Below are 19963 nucleotides of genomic sequence, written 5' to 3'. Positions count from 1 at the left end.
TTAAAAGCCATACGGGTTGGAAGGATTGCATGAGAACCATTTAGATTAAGGGACATATTGTTGGAAAATTAATCTAAACTTGTTAAATTATTTTATTGTTCTAGTTAGTTATTTTAAATTAAATAAATTGTCATCCTAGTGTAGAGGAGATGACTTAGTCATGAGTTTGTTTTCATCATTATTAGGAGAGTCTAATGTAGTGGAGAGTTTATTAGGAGAGTCTAATGTAGTGGAGAGTTTATTAGGAGAGTCTAATGACATAAACCTAAAAAATGATGTATACAACCAAGAATGATGACATGACTTTGTAATTTTAAACCAATATAGAAATCATCGTTGACAAAATTTTATAAAAAAAATTAACGTACTTGTATCCATTATAACATTGCAATGCTTGTAAAAAACTGATGTCAAAAATACTTTGATGCAATGCTTGTTTAATAAAATCGATGTCTTTAACATTTAACAACAGAGTACAGGAAACTGGTGTGCAGTAAAGCTACAAACATCAGATAAAAACCATTTTCAAAGGGTTATGATATTTAACATCACACGCAAAGACATTGGTCCAATTGTTTGTAACATCCATTTTAAGCCTATGTCAATAGCAATATTTCTTATAGTGGAGGATGATGATTGCACCTAACATGGAAGGGAGGATAACAACGAGGAAGATGATGTCCCCTTATTACATTGAAAGAGGGTGACCATGGTGGAAATCACTTTTGGTTAATAGAGTTGTCGGTTTAAAATTAAGCATTAAAACCTTTACGGTTTTGGTTTGGAAATATTATTAATATGAAGATTCTTGTGTTGTGAAAATTAATGTAATTACAAATATTATCTCAATAGAAATATAATATATCTTTGTTTGTTAATCAATTTAATATTTTTTTGTCATTTAAATTAGATTTATATTTAGTTCCCTCAGTCCCACTAGATTCTTTACATTACTCTTTAGCACGCTTTTCAATACTCGTTTAAAGTATAATTTCATAATATTTTTTTAATTTTTTTTTAAAATATTATGAAACTTTACTTATATATGTGTCGAAATACGTGCAAATAGTGAACGTAAATATTCCGATAGGATGGAGGGAGTAGTGGTCAACAAAAATCAACTCCATTTTTTACTGTTTTGACCCAACACTGACTAGGTTAAACTGACCACTGGTTTTGGTCGTATTTCTCTAAACCTACCATTTTTTGTAGTGTTACCTCATAAATTCAAACACATAACACCAGTTACTGATGAGATAAATTTTTTCTCTTGAAGTTCAAGAAAATAGAGTTAACATATTGTAACGGCGAAAAAAATATTAACAAAAGTAAAATAAAGACCGCGGATAATGCAAACTAATATAAATATTTCAGTTTGCAAACCAACATAAATATTTACAAATGAACCCATGTACAAGATCTTTTCACGTTTAAGTATGCGATTAGGTCTAACTTTCTATTACAACCAAAATAAAAGAAAGTGTATGAACCTCTCTATATGAAATTACATTGACATTATAGGTACTATTCACAATACAACCTAAAAACTAAGATCGTTAACCTCTAGCTCATCAGAATTCCAACATCTCTAGTAGCTTGACTGAAAGGAACCAACTCAAAAGTGAAAGTGAAATCCTCTTACACCACTAGGGTCTAATATCAGCATGTGAAAGAGTTGGTGTGACAAGCAAGAATGAGCGAAATGATGTGCTCAAAAAGTATAATGGATTATCAATATAGTCAATTAAAATTATAAAGTCAACTAACGGTTGATTCAATACTTTTAAAACTATTTACATATATTGGGTCGATAAGGGGCAATAGCTAAAGTTGATTCACCATAAAACATTAGCCAATAAACAAAGCTTAATGCAATTCTACATATATTATGGAATTCCACGCTAAAGTAGCCAACTTTAACGCTTGGTCGGCGCCTCGGCCGCTTACGCAACCACTCATATTATAAATTTTATACAGCTTTATCAAAGTTCAAGTTCATGATTCAGGGAAGGTTCTTTTCTTTCAAAATAATACCATCGTTAAAAATATAAGTAATAACCTTAGTTATTACTTCACTAAATTTTCTAAATCATGTTTAAAGTAAATATTTAAATCTCGGGTCAAAGGTACAAACAATATCACAGTGTATACATTAGGGAGTACTATGATTCTCCAGAACAATTCAAATAATTAAATTGAATCATAGTGTAACTGTAAAAGTCGAGAATAATAGATATAAGCCAGGGTAAAAATAAAGATATGTGCATAATTGAAAGAACAATTTCAATATCAATCAGGATTGAAATGAATAGGAAAGAAATACTTGCATAAGGAAATTAAAGGCATTGATAAGTATAAACATTTCCTTTTGAAAATAAATTGAAAGACTTGTCTCAGTTCTGCTAACTTCTACACCGACTAAACTCTACCGAACTATCTCACTGCATAACTTTGTCTTGAGGAACTATTCCTTATTCAATTTGCCACATTATCCAACTACTTCTGAATGTACTTTGTATACACACATAGGTTGATTATCCAAGAGTAACACGGTACTTTAGTTGTCGAAGCAGATGAAATTAAATAATATCGCATAATAATTAGAAACAACAATAAGCTACCCTTTGTAGATAATATACAAGAAACACATCTTGAATCCATTAACAGATAATCACCACATCAAGGAACAATTTATATATTTTGATTAACCTCCTAATTAATACTAATGACTATTATCCTGTACTTATGAGCTATGCGATTCACATAAACACATAACACGCCAATGAACATATAATTCATATAACTATTCAAAGTTGGTATTTAAGCATGTACACAGTCCCATGTATTTACATACTCGCATCATCCTTATACACCACTCACATTTATCAAATAAGCACATAAGGATTCTACCAAAATTCCGGAGCACTTCCTCTATCTATCGGACTATCCACCTGTTTTCAATCTCAATCAACAATAAATTATATAGTAAAAAGCAACCTTGACTTGAACAAGTAGGAAATTCTTCCTTGACATGCAGTAAACACATAAGAAAGTTTGGATTGACTTGCAGTAAACATATAAGGAAATCTTTCAGAAGAATTACTACATGTTTAATCATCTATACAAGATTAACCAATTTTAGCAATCTAATAATCAAATACCATATATGACTTACTACCTAAACCAATCCAAACTGAAACCAATAAGCTAATGTATAATTATCCGGCATATCCAAGATATAATCACACCACACATAACAATCATCTATGTTCAAACATGAAATAAGTTAACGTAAATAGCTAGCTACAACCACAAAAAGAATTCATTTATCAATTATATACAATTAGGCAAATATAAACTCATACTATGCACTAATATAGAAAGAAACTAGACAATGGTTCACATAGTCCTCACTCTGTGATTTTTAATATATTTAAAATTTATTGCTTTTATATGAAATTTTTATGAGACACTCATGAACATTACTCCAATCTACTATAAAGATTTCAGGAATAAATTCCAAGTTTAAAGTAGTAAAATTGGGCCTAGAACAAGACACATAAACCTGACCAGAATATTTACAATTCTAATATTAATATTGGACACAACAAAACATAAACGCGGACAAAATCACAAAAGAACAGCGTTAAAAATACTCAATTATATAAGTCATCTCAAACACATCGCTATATATACTCATAAGTACATAATCATTCAAGTAATAATGATGTGTGTTTATACCTTACTAAAGTTATAATAATTGAAATCAACCAATAACCAAATATATTCATTCTCATTTAATATCAAGTGCAAACAAAAGCTTTGTAAACAATTAAACATATAAAAACACATAACAAGCATCTTGGCTCTCGACTCAACAAAAACTCAGTCCGCGTCCAGATTTTTAATAAATTCAAAAATAGGTTTGTTATAGTGAATTTGGTGGAGACTTAGCTGAATCAGATACCTAGCTACAATAAAAATGTCAAATGAAAGCAAGGTGTTTAGATCCCCTGAACAGATTCGTCAATATAGCCAACAAACCATGTCCAAAAACACTACGCACTATACCAAAATGACCATATCTATTGACTCAAATATGATTTTAAGCTAGTTCTTTCGCGAGTAAAATCTTGACTCGGGAGTTAATCAAAACACAAAAGGGTTAATAAACAAACCTTAGCCATATTAAATGGATATACTTACAACACATAGGACAACAAATAAATTTGATAAAACAGTTTTTAAAAGTATTTTTTTATATTTAACAATTAATTAAACCCATAATCTCTATTAATCAAGTCATCAAACACTTAACATGCAAACCATAAAATCAAATCTTAATATTTCAATATTATCATGACAACAATAAGGACAATTACAGAATAAAATATCTTCAAACACCATGTTCTCTAGGAGGTCCAATCTCTAATGCAACTCAACCCAATTACACCTATCATATAGACCGGAAATAAAAATGACACAACAAAGACGCAGTCAAACCAAGATATTACCTAAACTAACATCCTTATTAGAGAATTTACACGCTTAAGTTTGTACATCCATTATCATCCAAGTCTAACAAATTTTTCCACCACACAAATCTGACAATTTCACTAACAATAAAACTACCCAAATCATCACATTGGTCATATCACTCGAAGAACAAAGTTAACCATAAGCCAACACAAACAACAAACAAATACACAAAAGTATATTTACCAACACAAACAACTAACAAATACACACACCCGTACATATAAGCAAGCAAGTATCAAAGAGTGAAAGATGAAATAGACTCGACTCGAGCCTTGAATGGAACAAAATGAACAGGGAGATGGTGGTGCCATATTATCTAGAGAGACATGGTCAGAGAATAGAGGATAGAGAGAGATTAAGAAATTGAGACAATGAGAGAGATATTGAGAGACAATGAGAGAGATATTGAGAGATTACAGGAGAGAGAGGAAAAGAAAAAGAAATGAGGAAAAATAAAAAAACAGGGCACGTATCCTTTTCCCGCCTGCCCACGTATCCTTTTCCCGCCTGCCCAGCCTGAATTTCGATGCCCGGTTTTAATTTTAACGATACAATTCGCAGATAAAAACAAATCGAAATAATTCCCAATCCCCGAAATAAAAAACTAGTAAAATAAAATTTTCAGAATTTAAAAAAAAAAAATTTAACATCGAGCTAACAAATAATTACGATCAGAAAATAATTTGAGACTGAATATTTGATGAAATATTATTTTCTAAATTTAATAAAATCCTATAAATATATAATGAAATTATAAAGCAATTAAAATAATTTTTATAATAATATTGATATTTATGAAAATTAAACTTTATTATTCTTACTAAATATAAACACAAAATAATACAATCACACATCCAACCGAAGCAAAATTTAATAACATGAATAATTCAACACATAATTAATATTTAACACTCAACGCATAAATTTCCTAATCATCTTTTATTTAATAATACAAAAAAGATTCGTTATACATATATTCAAGTTAGTCACATATGCAAGGACTTTGGAATAAGGTCAATATCTCAAGGAACTTTTATAAAGCTGTTGATAAAGCACAAGAGAAAGGAAAATATGTCAGAGGTTGTAAAAGATAATTCAGTTCAGAGTAAGAGGACTAGATTAAAATGTTGGAAGAACGAGAGGAAGGTAAAGTTGTTATATAATCTTATTATATGCTCTGGGAATGAATCCAAAGATTTTTTTATATGCACGAGATATAGAACTCTTAATTATATTAATTGAGATTGTTGGTTTAAGAATTTTGAATTTTTGGGTTACGCGGCCTACATAGACTGTTTGGACTCTATTTTAACTTATAGAATTCCGGTTGGGACGATCTTATAGCCCACACAAAACTTATGAGTTATATTTTTCGGAGATGGTCCAATAATGAGAATCCAATTAGAGCATCCTATAAACCGGAGAGACCAGACAATAACGAATTTTATTAGAGAATCATAGTCGGTTAAGAAGTCTGACTTGTAAATTTAATAGAATAATAATATATTTGTAAAATTAAAATAGGGATCATATTTTTTTATAAGTCTTAGACATATCAGAGATACATACCATGTAGACACTATATAGTTATGGTTAGTCTAGTGATAAAACTGAAGATTACATGTTCTTATTAGATTAATTCTATTTTTTGTATTTTCATAGCTTTATAACTTGTGTAATTATTAGTGAGTAGTCATTTATAGGGCAAAGAGGGGAAGCCATGTTTACAATATAATTTTAGCACAATTTTCTATGTGATTTGCTTGATTATGGCTATTAGAGTTATTTATATTTTCATTACTAATTTATGTAATCGGGAGATATAATGAATTAATTAGATGAAAATAGGAGTAATAAATCGGGATATTTTACTCATTAGAGACACAAATATGATTAGCATAATTTGAAGTGAGAGTGAGATAAATAATGGAATTCTTAGAGGGTTAATACTCGAGAGATATTAACAATTGCTTTAATTGGCGGATTAGTTGAATTAACAAAAGTTATTGATATGTAAGCGTGTTTCTAGAGTTTTAATACTTGAGACAAATTAACAAAATCTTAGTTATATGCCGACTTTAGTTGCTTTACCTTAGAAGGTAGGTATTTTGTAAGCATAATAGACCTAATTGCCCTAGGTTTTTATATTCATTATTTAACGTAATTAGTTTAGTGTTGATTTAGTTGTAATACTTACCTAGAAAAATATGCATCACAAAATCGTTTTGGTGTTTCGGTGTTGAACAAATGTAAAAGTAATTAAGTCAAAATTGACTAAACCTATCTCGTTGTGGATATGACCCACTTGCCACTTTGTACTTTTCATATAATCAAAATTGAGTAAGTTCTATACATTTTTTTGGAATATTTAGTTTATTTGTTTTATCGGCCTCTTCGCAATTAATCAAAAAGAAATTGTGCTTATTTGATTGTTGGGCTTTTGTTAAACTTTAACTCCATTCTATAGGATAGGTTCGTAAAATTACAATTACGGCCCAATCTAGAGCGAGGACAGTTCATTGATATTTTATTTCTGAGTCGGCCCAATTCGTGTACGTTCTCGACTATTCTGTACCCTTCAAAATGCTCAATATATGTATATGTTTCTCAGATTCTTTAATCACTTATTCTTTGTAGTCATCTCTCCATTTCGCGAGTTCCCGCTTTCTTTTAAGTTTCTTCACATATCACTAATTTTAATATCTGGTTTTAACCCATTCGCTAATTTTTCCTCAATTTATATCAACCACATCAACGGTGTATGTAATACTCACCATCATGACTTTTTCGATTCAAATTGGTAAGTGATGGCTCAACTTAGTTCTTTGAACATTGATATCTTCTAGATGCAGGCACCGATAATTACTTTATTCTTGATCATCGGACCCTATTTAGCAAAATAGAGATGTCAAATTTTGAATAATTGTGAAACAAAGATTTTACCTTTAATTTATATACATTTTTGTCATTTGTTGAAATTATAATGTGTAATATAAATATATATTATTTAGCTTGAGTTCTTGGACTCATTTGAATTTTGAATGTGATTGCAAATTATTTATTGTTTAGTATTTGTTCTCAGTGTGGATAATTTCTAATCAAATTCAGTCATCATATTTCTGTTTCGATTTTTTTTATAGAGAAGTGAATACACCATGATAATAATACTTTACATTTGTGAATAAGCACTAATTTTTAACTTGATTTCGTTTGCATTTTACATTGTAATCTTTCTTTCATCTATAATTTGTTGTTCGTTGTAAAAGGGCACTTGATATATTTCTTCATTTCCATTCGTAGATACATGACGTTTTCCACAAAACAATGAAGAAAATGCTCCCCAAAGAATTAAGGTCGACCACTCCACTGTAAGTAATAATCTTCTTTTAGCATCCTATAGTTTGTGTTTTTTAGTGTTTTAATGGCCTAAGTGTAAGTTTTTGGGAATTGAAAAAAATGTTTTGAATCCATTAATTTATTTTTCATTGGGTATTAACTATTCAGTATTCCTTTTTTGAAGATCCAAGAAATTATAACACGTTTTATTTTGTCCCATTTAAAAACAACACTAAATGAAATGGAAGATTAATTTTTTTTGACCATCCTGACCACAGTTCACTGACCACAGTTTTAAATTTTAAGGTTGTGATTGCTAAAACAGGGACGACCAAAATCTAGGATTTGTATTATGTAGTATATTAAAATTTACTCGGTACCATTTTTGCATTTTACATATTACAAATTGTAGATGTACCCTTATGTTCAAAAACTGATCTATGTAAGACCTGGTGCCTCAACAAAAACAAGATTAAAATATTGTTGTTTTTTTAATTTATAGTCTAAATTGACATATTTTATTCAATTTTTCCACCCAAAAAGATTAGTGCTCAGATGATATTATTTGTAACTATAGTATGCGGAGTAAAGATTGAATAGTTGGCAACCAAAATTTTAAATGTACTTTATCTTAGAAGTTAGGACCACTAATTATGGTCCACAATCTTTTTGTTAGAGGTCCACAATCTTTTTGATGAGAACTCACCAACTAACTTGAACTCATTCTTGTTCTAGGCTGAGTTTTTGGCTAGACAAAAGGAGTGAAAGAGTTGGAAGAAATGCTTGATGAGAGTGGCTGGGTAGCTTTCAATTGTTCCATGGTGGTGTCACGCAGAGGCTGATGCAGGATCTTGTAGCGACCCGGGCTAAAATTACTGTATTTATTTATTTGACAAAAGAATATAGCAATAGCATAAAGCATTGATATGTTTCCGTTAAATCATTTGTTTAATTTATTGGATACTATATTTCTTCTTGCAATATTGGAAAATAATAGCTAGCCAAAAGAACAAATCAAACTCAAAAAAAGTAATAATACTCCCACACATGATATTTTGTTCTCGATGAACCACATAATTTTTTTAAATGATTTTTTCAATGATCCAACTATATGGATGATAAGATATATCAGTTTTAGTCATACGAAAAATTTACAAAAAAAAATTAATTTGATCTTACATGTCATGAATAGAAAAATTTAGGAAAACACTACACCAAAAGTGGCCTTCTGTATCATTCCACAAACGTTGCAACATGCCAAATAAATGTTGCAACAGAACAAAAATTTTCTACGGCAACACTTTTGTGATGTTAGTATTTTTGGCGTTGCCTTAAGCTTCAAAGGCAATATTTTCATATCAAGGGCAACACCAAAAATTATGTTGTAAAAATCAATGACATGGCAAAAACAATGGGGTCAAACTGACACGTGGATTGCCACGTGGCACTTTGCAACGTGACAAATGTGGGGCCCACTGACATGTGGGATACTGACAGGTGGGGCCCACTGGCATGTGGGGCCCACTGGCATGTGGGGTCCACTGACATGTGGGTCCAGCTTGACACATGGCCCTTTTGTAACAATTTTTAGTACCTATTTGCAACATTTTTAATACCTATTGTAACACGGTAACAATGGACAAAATTTGAAATATACTTTCTGCATACATTAAATCCCAGTTCTATATAGAACTTTTTTCCAATCAAAGTCAACAGAATCACAATACAATATCACCAGGAATCACAATTAACTTAACTAATTAATCTGGAAGCTACTTTAGCAACACGGAAAAGAGAGAGCACATATTTCAGATTCTTCAGCTGTGCTAACAAATTTGACGTCCATTTTACCCATTTCTGTATAATCTTGTTACTGCTCTGCCACGAACCAGCTGGTTAGTAAGATCTATATCCCCTTGGCTTTTATTAGTCACAACTCTCATCCTTTCCTTTTCTAATGCAATACTCTCTTTCAGGTCCGCTGTCAAACTAAGTGACTCAATGATAATTGATAGATTATCAGAATCAGGATCCAATCCACGCTGAATTCCTGCTTACAATGCTGAAATTGATTACCGACATTAGTTACTGACTTGATTAGCTATGTTGTATGACATAAATCAATAATACGCAAACTATAGGGACTATCGGAAAAAAATAGTTAGGTGAATGACTGTAAAAAAACTAATCAGGATTCTAATATTCAAATATTGCAAAAGGTCACAATCTAAAGTAATCAGGATTCCCAGACAAATTGATCTATTTATGCTAATAAAGTAACTTGCTTAGCAAATTCTCTATTCGCAAGATAAATGAAATATAATGGATGTTATTATGCAGTCACTGTGCCTAATTTGAACTTGTCATTCTGTTGCTTGTAATATAATTATGGAATTGATGTACTTAGTTATATATTATTAATATTACAATTTGTCTTGCAATTATATCTATATATTAATTATTTAAATATACTTGAATTTATTTTCTGACTTTTTGAACCGAGTAATTGGTATTACTGGCTATGCCCCTGTTGGCACGGACAAACCAACCTACTGTACTGCTTATACTTACCCCATCCACTAAAATATTTGAGGCTTTGAAGTCTCTATATATTATCTTTTTTTCTGCTGCTTGTAAGAATGTTAGACCTCTAGCAGCTCCAATCAAAATCTTTAAGCGTATTTCCCTTGGAAGTGGCATCACAGAGCATCCTCCTGCTCAGTATAGAAGACAATGAGATTGTCAGACTCTGGTTAAACACACAAAGGCCGACTTACTACTGCCTTTCTTGTAGTATAGAAGACAATGAGATTGTCCCACCAGTTTAACAAGATTTGGATGAGAAAGGTGTGAAAACAATACTCATGCTTTATTCATAGAAGTATTACATCACATAAATTTCACGTATGTATTCATCTAAGATAAGAAATGATTACGCAACTCAGAATAAAGACATGTAAATAATGCAGAAATAAAAACCCAAAAGATTTGACCATTTAAAAAAAACTGCTCAAGATTTACCAAGTAAATCAGACCACATGAAAAGAAAACACTATCATCCGAAGCAAGAGAATCCATCTGGATTTGGTCTATTTTACCTTGTTATCAACTACAATATTTTGGCTTGCATAAGCCTTGTGTTCTGCACTACACCGTTCAATTACTTCAGGGATACAATACTTCTTCAGAAATTTGACATCTCCTTTTAAGTAAAGTTCACTATGAGTATGATATACACATGTCCAGACATGTGCTTGTACAGATATAATAATATATGAATAAAATTAAGGGCAAAAGTTGCTAATTAATGTTAGAAATGCAGTCCTTATCCACTTTATATATAAAAACAAATATTACATTTATTTATTTTTTAAGGGAACAAATATTATATAAGTGCACCCAAGATTACAAATCGACAGAATGTGAATATCTACCCAACTTCTAATAAGAACGTAAGACTTACTTTATAGTAAGCATTGAGGATTGGCCTGACAACTTCTTGAACCTCGTCCCTAAATTCTGGCAACGAGAAAGATCTAACAGGAAATTGCATATTATGAGTATTAGTGGGCTGGACAAGATCAGTACTAGATACTCCCTCCGCCTCATTTTAATTAATTTTCACCTTTTGTCACCTTAATATGTGTATCGGAGAGTCAAACATCAGTTAAGATGGGACAGAGGGAGTATAATGTAGTAACAAAAACAAGAATGTAATCATACGGATCTCGACGACGTATTTCTTTAACTGATATTCCAGCAGCTGTTTCCCCAAAGACGCTCTCGTTGATACTGTTGCAGAAGTGGAAGAAGTGATTTAACTTGCAATCTTTAGTTCTGCCTAAGTGAACACCTTCAAATTAGGAGTTGGCAATATCTGACCACTAGGACACACCTCTGACCCTCCACTTGATGCCGAGAACTGGCTATTCCCAGAAACATTGCTGCCTCCTGAAGATGTTGTGTTGCTGATTGTCTGTGATATACCTCCTAAAATATAAAATTTACAGCAAATCAAGAAAAATCCACGGAATCTAATCATCATCAACTAGAATCTACTGAACAAAGTTGATTACATATTAACATGTTGTAATTCAGAATCTTAAATTGTTATAACACTTCCAAATATGATCAAGATCAACACCAAAGTAAAAAAGACAGAGACTTTACAACTAAACAAGAGTTACATAATTATGAGATTGTTATAAGAATCATCAGACATGTATGGATTAGCCAAAAGAAAGTCAGAGAGAATAACTGTGTGGTACCTGAGCTGATGTGGCTTGTGGAATATGGAGTCTGATTGACAGAAGAAGAAGCAGAAGAAACCCAACAATTACCCATATTTAATCTTGATTCTTGATGTTGGCTAATTAAAATTATATGTAGAACCAGATGTGATCAAGTTCTAATTTTTCACTTGATTTTGATGAAGGCCTGCAGAAGCTATAGGATGGTACATAAGGTGAATGTATACTATACACGTATAACTAAAGTCAGATCAAAGTGTCTTGTTTGCGAAACCAAGTATATTAACGGTGATCAAACCAAGAATTGAATTCCAGAGTAAGGTGAAAGGTATCATCAATCGACGTTCCTCTAGTAGTTGGATGGGGGAAGATTGTAGAAAAGTAAAGTAAGAAACATGTAGAACACCAAAGGTGAGATTACAATTACCTAAACCTTTTTATAATCCTGGAATTAAACCACAATTCAAATTACCACAAAAACACAATCATCAATACGAAAAAAATAACAAAATGACACCTCAAAAAGAACCTTGCTTCTCGTTAATCTTGCTTCGTCTCCGCTGCTCCGTCTCGGAATGCTTAGACCTGTAGTCTTAGAGTCCGCATGGCTCATCGGAGCAACATCTCTCATTTCCTTTAAAGTACTCTCTATCAACACCGTAGCGTTTCGGTCTCCAGATTTTCCATTTGAGCTACTAGAATTCGCTGATGCCACCACCAAAGGTCCTGGAACTCGAACTCGCCTTTGCGTATAGCTCCTCGAAACTCCAGGTTTCACACGGATCGATGAGCTGGCACATCTTAGAACCGTTGGATAACGTTTTTTTGTTAGATTTTGATTTTGCTGTTAAAGTCCGAGTATGTATCGTTTTTGCTTGAGTAAGAAAACAAAATCAAAGCTCATAAAATGTTATTTATTAATTTATTTTTAATATTTTTAGAAATCCCTACTTACATGTAAATAAAATGAATATCTTCCATTTTTCATCTAAATATATGAATTTACTTTTATTCTTACAATTTTAAAAAGTATAAGTTTTTTTAAACATATTATATTTTTTTTAAAAAGAAAACATGAAAGAAAAAAAAAGTTGTCATATTTATTGATATTTTCATAAATAAAAATTAATATCATAATTAAAATCAAAATCAATAACAGATTTAAAAAATAGTGCACTTTGGAGGTTAGTCTATTTTGACTGTTATATTATGATAATGATGGTACACCCCTAAAATAGATAGTAGCGCAAAGAGGGCTTGGTCTATTCAGACTGCTTTGACTGATATAAAATCTCGCAAAATAAATATAAAAAAACTTAATAATGATGGTACGCGCCTAAAATCGATTGTTTTTAACATCCGTACAGACGAATCGTCGAAATTTTATTTTAAAAGCATCGATACTTCATTCGGGACAGTAACGCAAACAGGCCTTGGTCTTGGTCTATTATAACTGCTTTGACTGATATAAAATCTCGCAAAATAAATATAAAAAAACCTAATAATGATGGTACACCCCTAAAATAAATTGTTTTTAACATCCGTACGGACGGATCGTCGAAATTTTATTTTAAAAGCATATATACTTCATTCGGGACAGTAGCGCAAACATGCATTGGCCTATTATGATTGTTTTGACTGATATAAAATCTCGCAAAATAAATATGAAAACCTAATAATGATGGTACGTGCCTAAAATCAATTGTTTTTAACAGTCGTACGGACGGATCGTCGAAATTTTATTTTAAAAGCATCGATACTTCATTCGGGACAGCAGTGCAAACAGGCCTTGGTCTATTATGACTGCTTTGACTGATATAAAATCTCGCAAAATAAATATAAAAAACATAATAATGATGGTACACGCCTAAAATCGACTGTTTTTAACATCCGTACAGACGGATCGTCGAAATTTTATTTTAAAAGCATCGATACTTCATTCGGGACAGTAGCGCAGACAAAGCTTGGTCTATTTTGACTACTTTGACTGATATAAAATCTTGTAAAATAAATATAAAAAATTATAATAATGATGGTACACACCTAAAATCGATTGTTTTTAACATCCGTATGAACGGATCGTCGAAAATTTTATTTTAAAAAAATGAAAGGAGTTAAAAGAGCCTTTACTTTAAGTAAAAATGAATTATTTCTATAAGGGTATATTTAAATAATGTGGAATAAAACACATTGTCCTCCTTGGTGTAGTGGTTTGCACTCAACTTTGTTGGGTTCAAATCCTTGGTAGTGCAAAATATCTGAAAATTTTTGATTTAATACTTCACCACTGCCACGTTAGCAGGGGACCACTGCCACGTCAGCAGAGTGGGGCCCACATGGGGGACCCCTGACACATCAGCAGGGTCCCCCTGCCACGTCAACAGGGTGAGGCAGGCCCCTGCCACGTCAGCAGGGTGGGGCCACGTGTGACCCACCGGCCACGTCAACAGGGACCCACTGCCGCGTCAGCAGAGTGGGGCCCACATGGGGCACCTGCCACGTCAGCAGGGGTCCACCTACTACGTCAGCAGGGTGGGACCCACATGTGGTGACTAACCTGCCACGTCAGCAGGGACCACCTGCCACGTCAGTAGTGTGGGGACCCAGCTATGCCACATTAGCATTTACTTATTTATTTTTTAATAAAAAATTGAATTTTTTTATTAATATATGTATTGGCAACACTTTACGAGACCTATGCTAACATAATTAAAACATGTTGCAGTATGGTACATTATCATATACTACTGCAACATTATCTACGGAAAAATCACGTAATTATGTGGTAGAAGGCCATTTATGGCGTAGTGAAAGTTCAAGTCCCAAACATGTGATTTGTTCTTGAATAACCAGATTATTTTTTTTAATGATTTTCTCGATGATCCGGCCATAAAGATGTTAAGATATATCGATTTTAGTTATCAAAAAAATTGTAAAAAGTTTTAAATTCATCTTGCATGACAAAGAATAGAAAAATCTAGGAAAAGTTTAACTCCGGGGATTTGTTCCCGATTCACTGGATAAATCTTTTAAACGATTTTCTCGCCGATCGAATTATACGGATGTTAAGATATTTCGATTTGAGCAATCATAAAAAATTAAAAAAATAAATAAATCCATCTTGCATGACAAGAATAGAAATTTTTTGGATAAGTGTTACTCCAAAATGTCGGATTTGTTCCTGATTACTAAATCTTTTTTAAAATGATTTATTCGATGAACCAACCATACATGTGTAAAGATATCGATTTGAGCGATAAGGAAAAATTAAAAAAAAAGTCAAATTCATCCTGCATGAAAGCAATATAAATATCTAGGAAAAGTCTAACTCCAAAACACATGATTTATTCCTGATTAACTAGATAAATTTTTAAACGATTTATTTGACGATCCAACCATACAGGTTTTAAAATATCAAATTTAGTTAGAAGAAAATATTAAAAATAAATTCAAATTCACCTTGCATAAACGGTATTAGAAAATTCTAGGAAAGGTCGAACTCCAACATATGAGATTTTTTCTCGATTAACCAGATAATTCTTTTAAACAATTTTTTCGAAGATACAATAATAAGAATGTTAAGATATATTAATTTTAGTAATCATGAAAAATTACAAAAACAAAATTAAATTAATCTTGCATGATAGGAATAGAAAAATCTAGGAAAAGTCCAACTCCCAAACGTGAGATGTATCCCTGATTAACTAGATGATTTTTTTAAATCATTATTTTCGATGATCTGACCGTAAATATAGCAAGATGAATCAATTTTAGTCATCAAAAAAATTATAAAAAAGTTTCAAATTCATCTTGCATGATGGGGAACAGAAAAATCTAGAAAAATCTAACTCCCTAGATTTGTTCATGATTAATCTAGAAATTTTTTTTAAACTATTTTTACGATGATATACACTCGTTAATATATATGGATATTAGCCATCGGAAAAAATTACAAAAAAAAAATTGAATTCATCATGTATGTGAGGAATTCAAAGTTCTGGAAAAGTGTAACTCCCAAAACACATTAATTGCTCCCGATTAACTAGATAATTTTTTAAAAGATTTTTTCAACGATACAACCGTACATATGTTAAAATATATCAATTTAGTCATATGAAAAAATTACAAGATTAGAAAAATCTAAGAAACATCCAACTCCTACAAATCAGTTTTGTTCGCGACGAACCATATAATTTTTTTAAATAATATTTTTGATGATTCAACGGTACAGATGTAAAACTCATGATTGATGGCAGTATTGAAAACAGTAACAACAATTGTAAACAAGTTGATGTTAGGACAGAAAAGGAAAAATGCTCGGCTAAGCCTTAAAATTGGAACCATATTAAAGAAACTTGCTCTTAACAGTTGAGATTAATAAAAAAACATGGACCAATTTTAATTTCATTTTATTCTCTCTCACATCCATATTCAATTTTGTTAACACATTTTCATTTCATTACTATCTTATTACACTTCTTACAACCAAACGAACCATGAATTTAAAGTGGCTGACTTTGTAGTCTACATCAACCAAACAATTCAAAGCAAGCTTAAACCAGCACGAAACACATATCAAATAATCCACAAAATGCAAACAAAAACAAATAATAATGACCACGTACTCAATACATAACATATATCATTCCTCCTTCCTACTCATTTCCTTCACAAAAATCATTTCCTGCATTTTCCCGGTTTCACTCAATTTCTTCCCCCAAACCAACCATCAAATCGAACTGGCTAACTTTATCCTACACAGTTAACTACATGAACAAAAAATTATTCAGGTTTTCCTCTCCAATTCTATCTAACCTAATCAACTCCTAATTCTACATAACTCAATCAACTCACAAAACACAACCTAAACCAATACCAGCAATACAAATCAAAAGAAATGTGATAAATCATACTTCAACAAATCCGCAATCACAACCACATCATATTAATCGGGTTTCCTCCCCCCGAATCCTACCCTTATCAACTCCTACATTCGACACATTAGAATCCAATCTCAAAACACAACCAAAAACAAATACAAACACAAATGACCAAGTACCCAATACATAACATTTATCATTCCTCCTTCCTACTCATTTCCTTCACAAACTCATTGTAAAAAAATATCATTTCTGCATTTTCCCTAATTTCACTTCAGTTCATCCCACCAAACCAACCAACATTGTAACATTATCCTACACATCAAACAAGCAATTACAACAACAGAAAATTAATCCGGTTTTCCCTTTCTTCCCAAATTATACACTTATCAAATCGGACAGTGTACACATCTCAATCCAATCACAAAACACAACCAAAAATAGCACCAGAAACACAAATTATAAATAAATGAAATAAATCAAACTTTAAGAAACCCGCAATCACAGACACATCAAAATAATCAGGTTTCCTCCCCCAAATTATACCCTTATCAACTCCTACACTCTACACATCACAATACACTCGTAAAACACAATAAAAAACAGAATCACATCAAATCAATAAGTTTACATCATAATCCAATCTCAAAACAAAAACAAAAATAAAAACCCCAAATAAAAACCACTCAACCCATACCTGAATCGAGCAATCAATGGCCGCCTTCCTCGGGAAGAGCAAAAAGATAAGAGAAGATCATACCACCAAACAAACGTGATGAACGGGCTCAACAGAACTGGTCATAATGTACTTGGCATGATAAGTGTCCAATCCACGCTTAAGAGGGCCTTTTAGAGCATCAAGTGTAAACATGGGCTTCATGTGAGATAGCTATCATCACGACAAGAATTCATTTATCAGTTATATACAATTAGGCAAATATAAAATTATACTATGCACTACTAAAGAAAGAAAGTAGACAATGGTTCAAATAGTCCTCACTCTGTGATTTTTTAAATTGGAAATTTATTGCTTTTACATGAAATTTTTATGAAACATACATGAACATTACTCTAATCTACTATAAAGATTTCACGAACAAATGTCATGTTTAAAGTAGTAACATAGGGCCTAGAAAAAGACACATAAACCTTAGCAGAATATTTATAATTCTAAAATTAATACTGGACAAAGCTTAACATAAACACAGACAAAATCACAAAGAACAGCATTAAAACTAATCAATCACGTAAGTCATCTCAAACACATCCCTATATATACTCAAAAGTACATAACCACTCAAGTAATAATGATGTGTGCTTATACCTTACTAAAGTTATAATAATTGAAATCAACCATTTACCAAATATATTCATTCTCATTTAATATCAAGTGCAAACAAAAGTTTTTTAAACAATTAAACATATAAAAACACATAACAACATCTTGGCAGCTCGACTCCACAGAAACTCTGTTCGCCTCCAGATTTTTAATAAATTCATAAATAGGTTTGTTACCGTGAAATTAGGTGGAGACTTAGTTGAATCAGAGACCTAGCTACCATAAAAATGTCAGATGAAAACAAGGTGTTTACAGGCGCTAACAGAGTCTGTAAAAAATAGTTTTTTTTAATAAATATATATGTTTATGTAAGTCTAGTGATTTATTTTAAAAATGTTAATATGCTTTATTTTAAAAAAAAAAGAAAATAAAAAATGTACATAATTTGAAACGTTTAGTTGTTTTCTTTACTTCGTCAAAACCTGTTACTAATAGATAAGATATGAGTTAAACATTAAAAATACAGATATGAGTTAGTTTTGAAAATAGTGGAGGGTGATATTGATAAGTACGCATTAACTTAGGAACTTAGGAGTACAGTACGTTAGCTTTGTAAATAAATATATGTAATTTAGTTCATTTGTTTCTTGCACAGCTCTCTTTTTTCTCAGTTACTTTTCTTTTGTCTAGATTTTCTTTTGAACGTGTGTGTTTTAGGTTACTCATTGTTGTCATGTATTCATTTATGTAATAGTCAAGTTATTTTTAATATTTAATATATGTGTGATTTATATATTTTATTATACATTGATATTTTGTTAAATACTTAATCCTCTGTTTAAAAGTAGTCTTTAATTTTAAAGAGAATCATTTGTGAAAAGAAATATTATGTACATGTGATATTTGGTTAACTCCTTTTATATGATTTTGTTAAATTATGTTGTTAAGTGATAAATGTGACAAATAGTTAATTATGTGTATTCTTTTTATAAAAGATTGTTAATATGTAACTGTTTATTTATTTTATGAGATATTATTATTAGTGTTTTTATTATTATGTTAATGACATATGTGATGATTTTATTCTCTTTTATAAGTCTCTGTTTTTGTTAGTTATATTTTATAAATTGATCAATCATTTATTCATTCTAGAAATTATTAATTATATTTTATTAGTATATGTACATATATGTTTATTTATTTAATTTTTTTTTACTTATGTGTGTTTTTAGAAAATGGTAGTAATAGTATTAATTGACTTGTATAATTTTTAAAAACTCATTTAGTAAATTCATGTTAGTATAATATTTCATTATATTTAGTTTTGTTTATATTATCTTGTTGCCTGGTTTTATATTGCAACACATGTTATTTTATAATGTTGGCTGATTTTGTATTCCAGCTCTCTGTATATATTATATTTATTGCCTCGTTTTTATTTTAGAGTCCTTATTTTGTGTACATATAATTTTATATATATTATCTTTTGCCTCGTTTTTGTTTTAGAGTCCTTTTTTGTGTATATATAATTTTATATATATATTATTTTTGCCTGGTTTGTGTATTAGAGTGTATTAGGATAATTAATTAGGTTTGTTTTTAATAATAACTACATAGGTTGGATTTCTCTGCGTGAAGTGAAAAATTGTTAAAGTGGTTGTCAGTGTCAAGTTAAGTTA

The 19963-nt window shown here is 31.0% G+C and overlaps 1 protein-coding gene across 1 annotated transcript; it reads right to left on the bottom strand.

Annotated features, from left to right (window-relative positions):
- Positions 1-10103: 10103 nt before the first annotated feature.
- LOC141702523 (uncharacterized) lies at positions 10104-17885 on the bottom strand. The gene is made up of 6 exons (XM_074506190.1): positions 17778-17885; positions 17491-17570; positions 12643-12916; positions 11771-11865; positions 11599-11667; positions 10104-10589 (listed from the first exon to the last, which is right to left on the bottom strand). The coding sequence occupies exons 1-6, from the start codon at positions 17883-17885 to the stop codon at positions 10526-10528; spliced, it is 690 nt and encodes a 229-aa protein (XP_074362291.1). The 3' UTR covers positions 10104-10525.
- Between the last annotated feature and the right edge of the window lie 2078 nt (positions 17886-19963).

The sequence above is a fragment of the Apium graveolens genome, unplaced genomic scaffold, assembly GCF_009905375.1.
Source record: "Apium graveolens cultivar Ventura unplaced genomic scaffold, ASM990537v1 ctg5264, whole genome shotgun sequence".
Taxonomy (NCBI): Eukaryota; Viridiplantae; Streptophyta; class Magnoliopsida; order Apiales; family Apiaceae; genus Apium; species Apium graveolens.
This window is presented reverse-complemented; position numbering and strand designations above follow the sequence as displayed.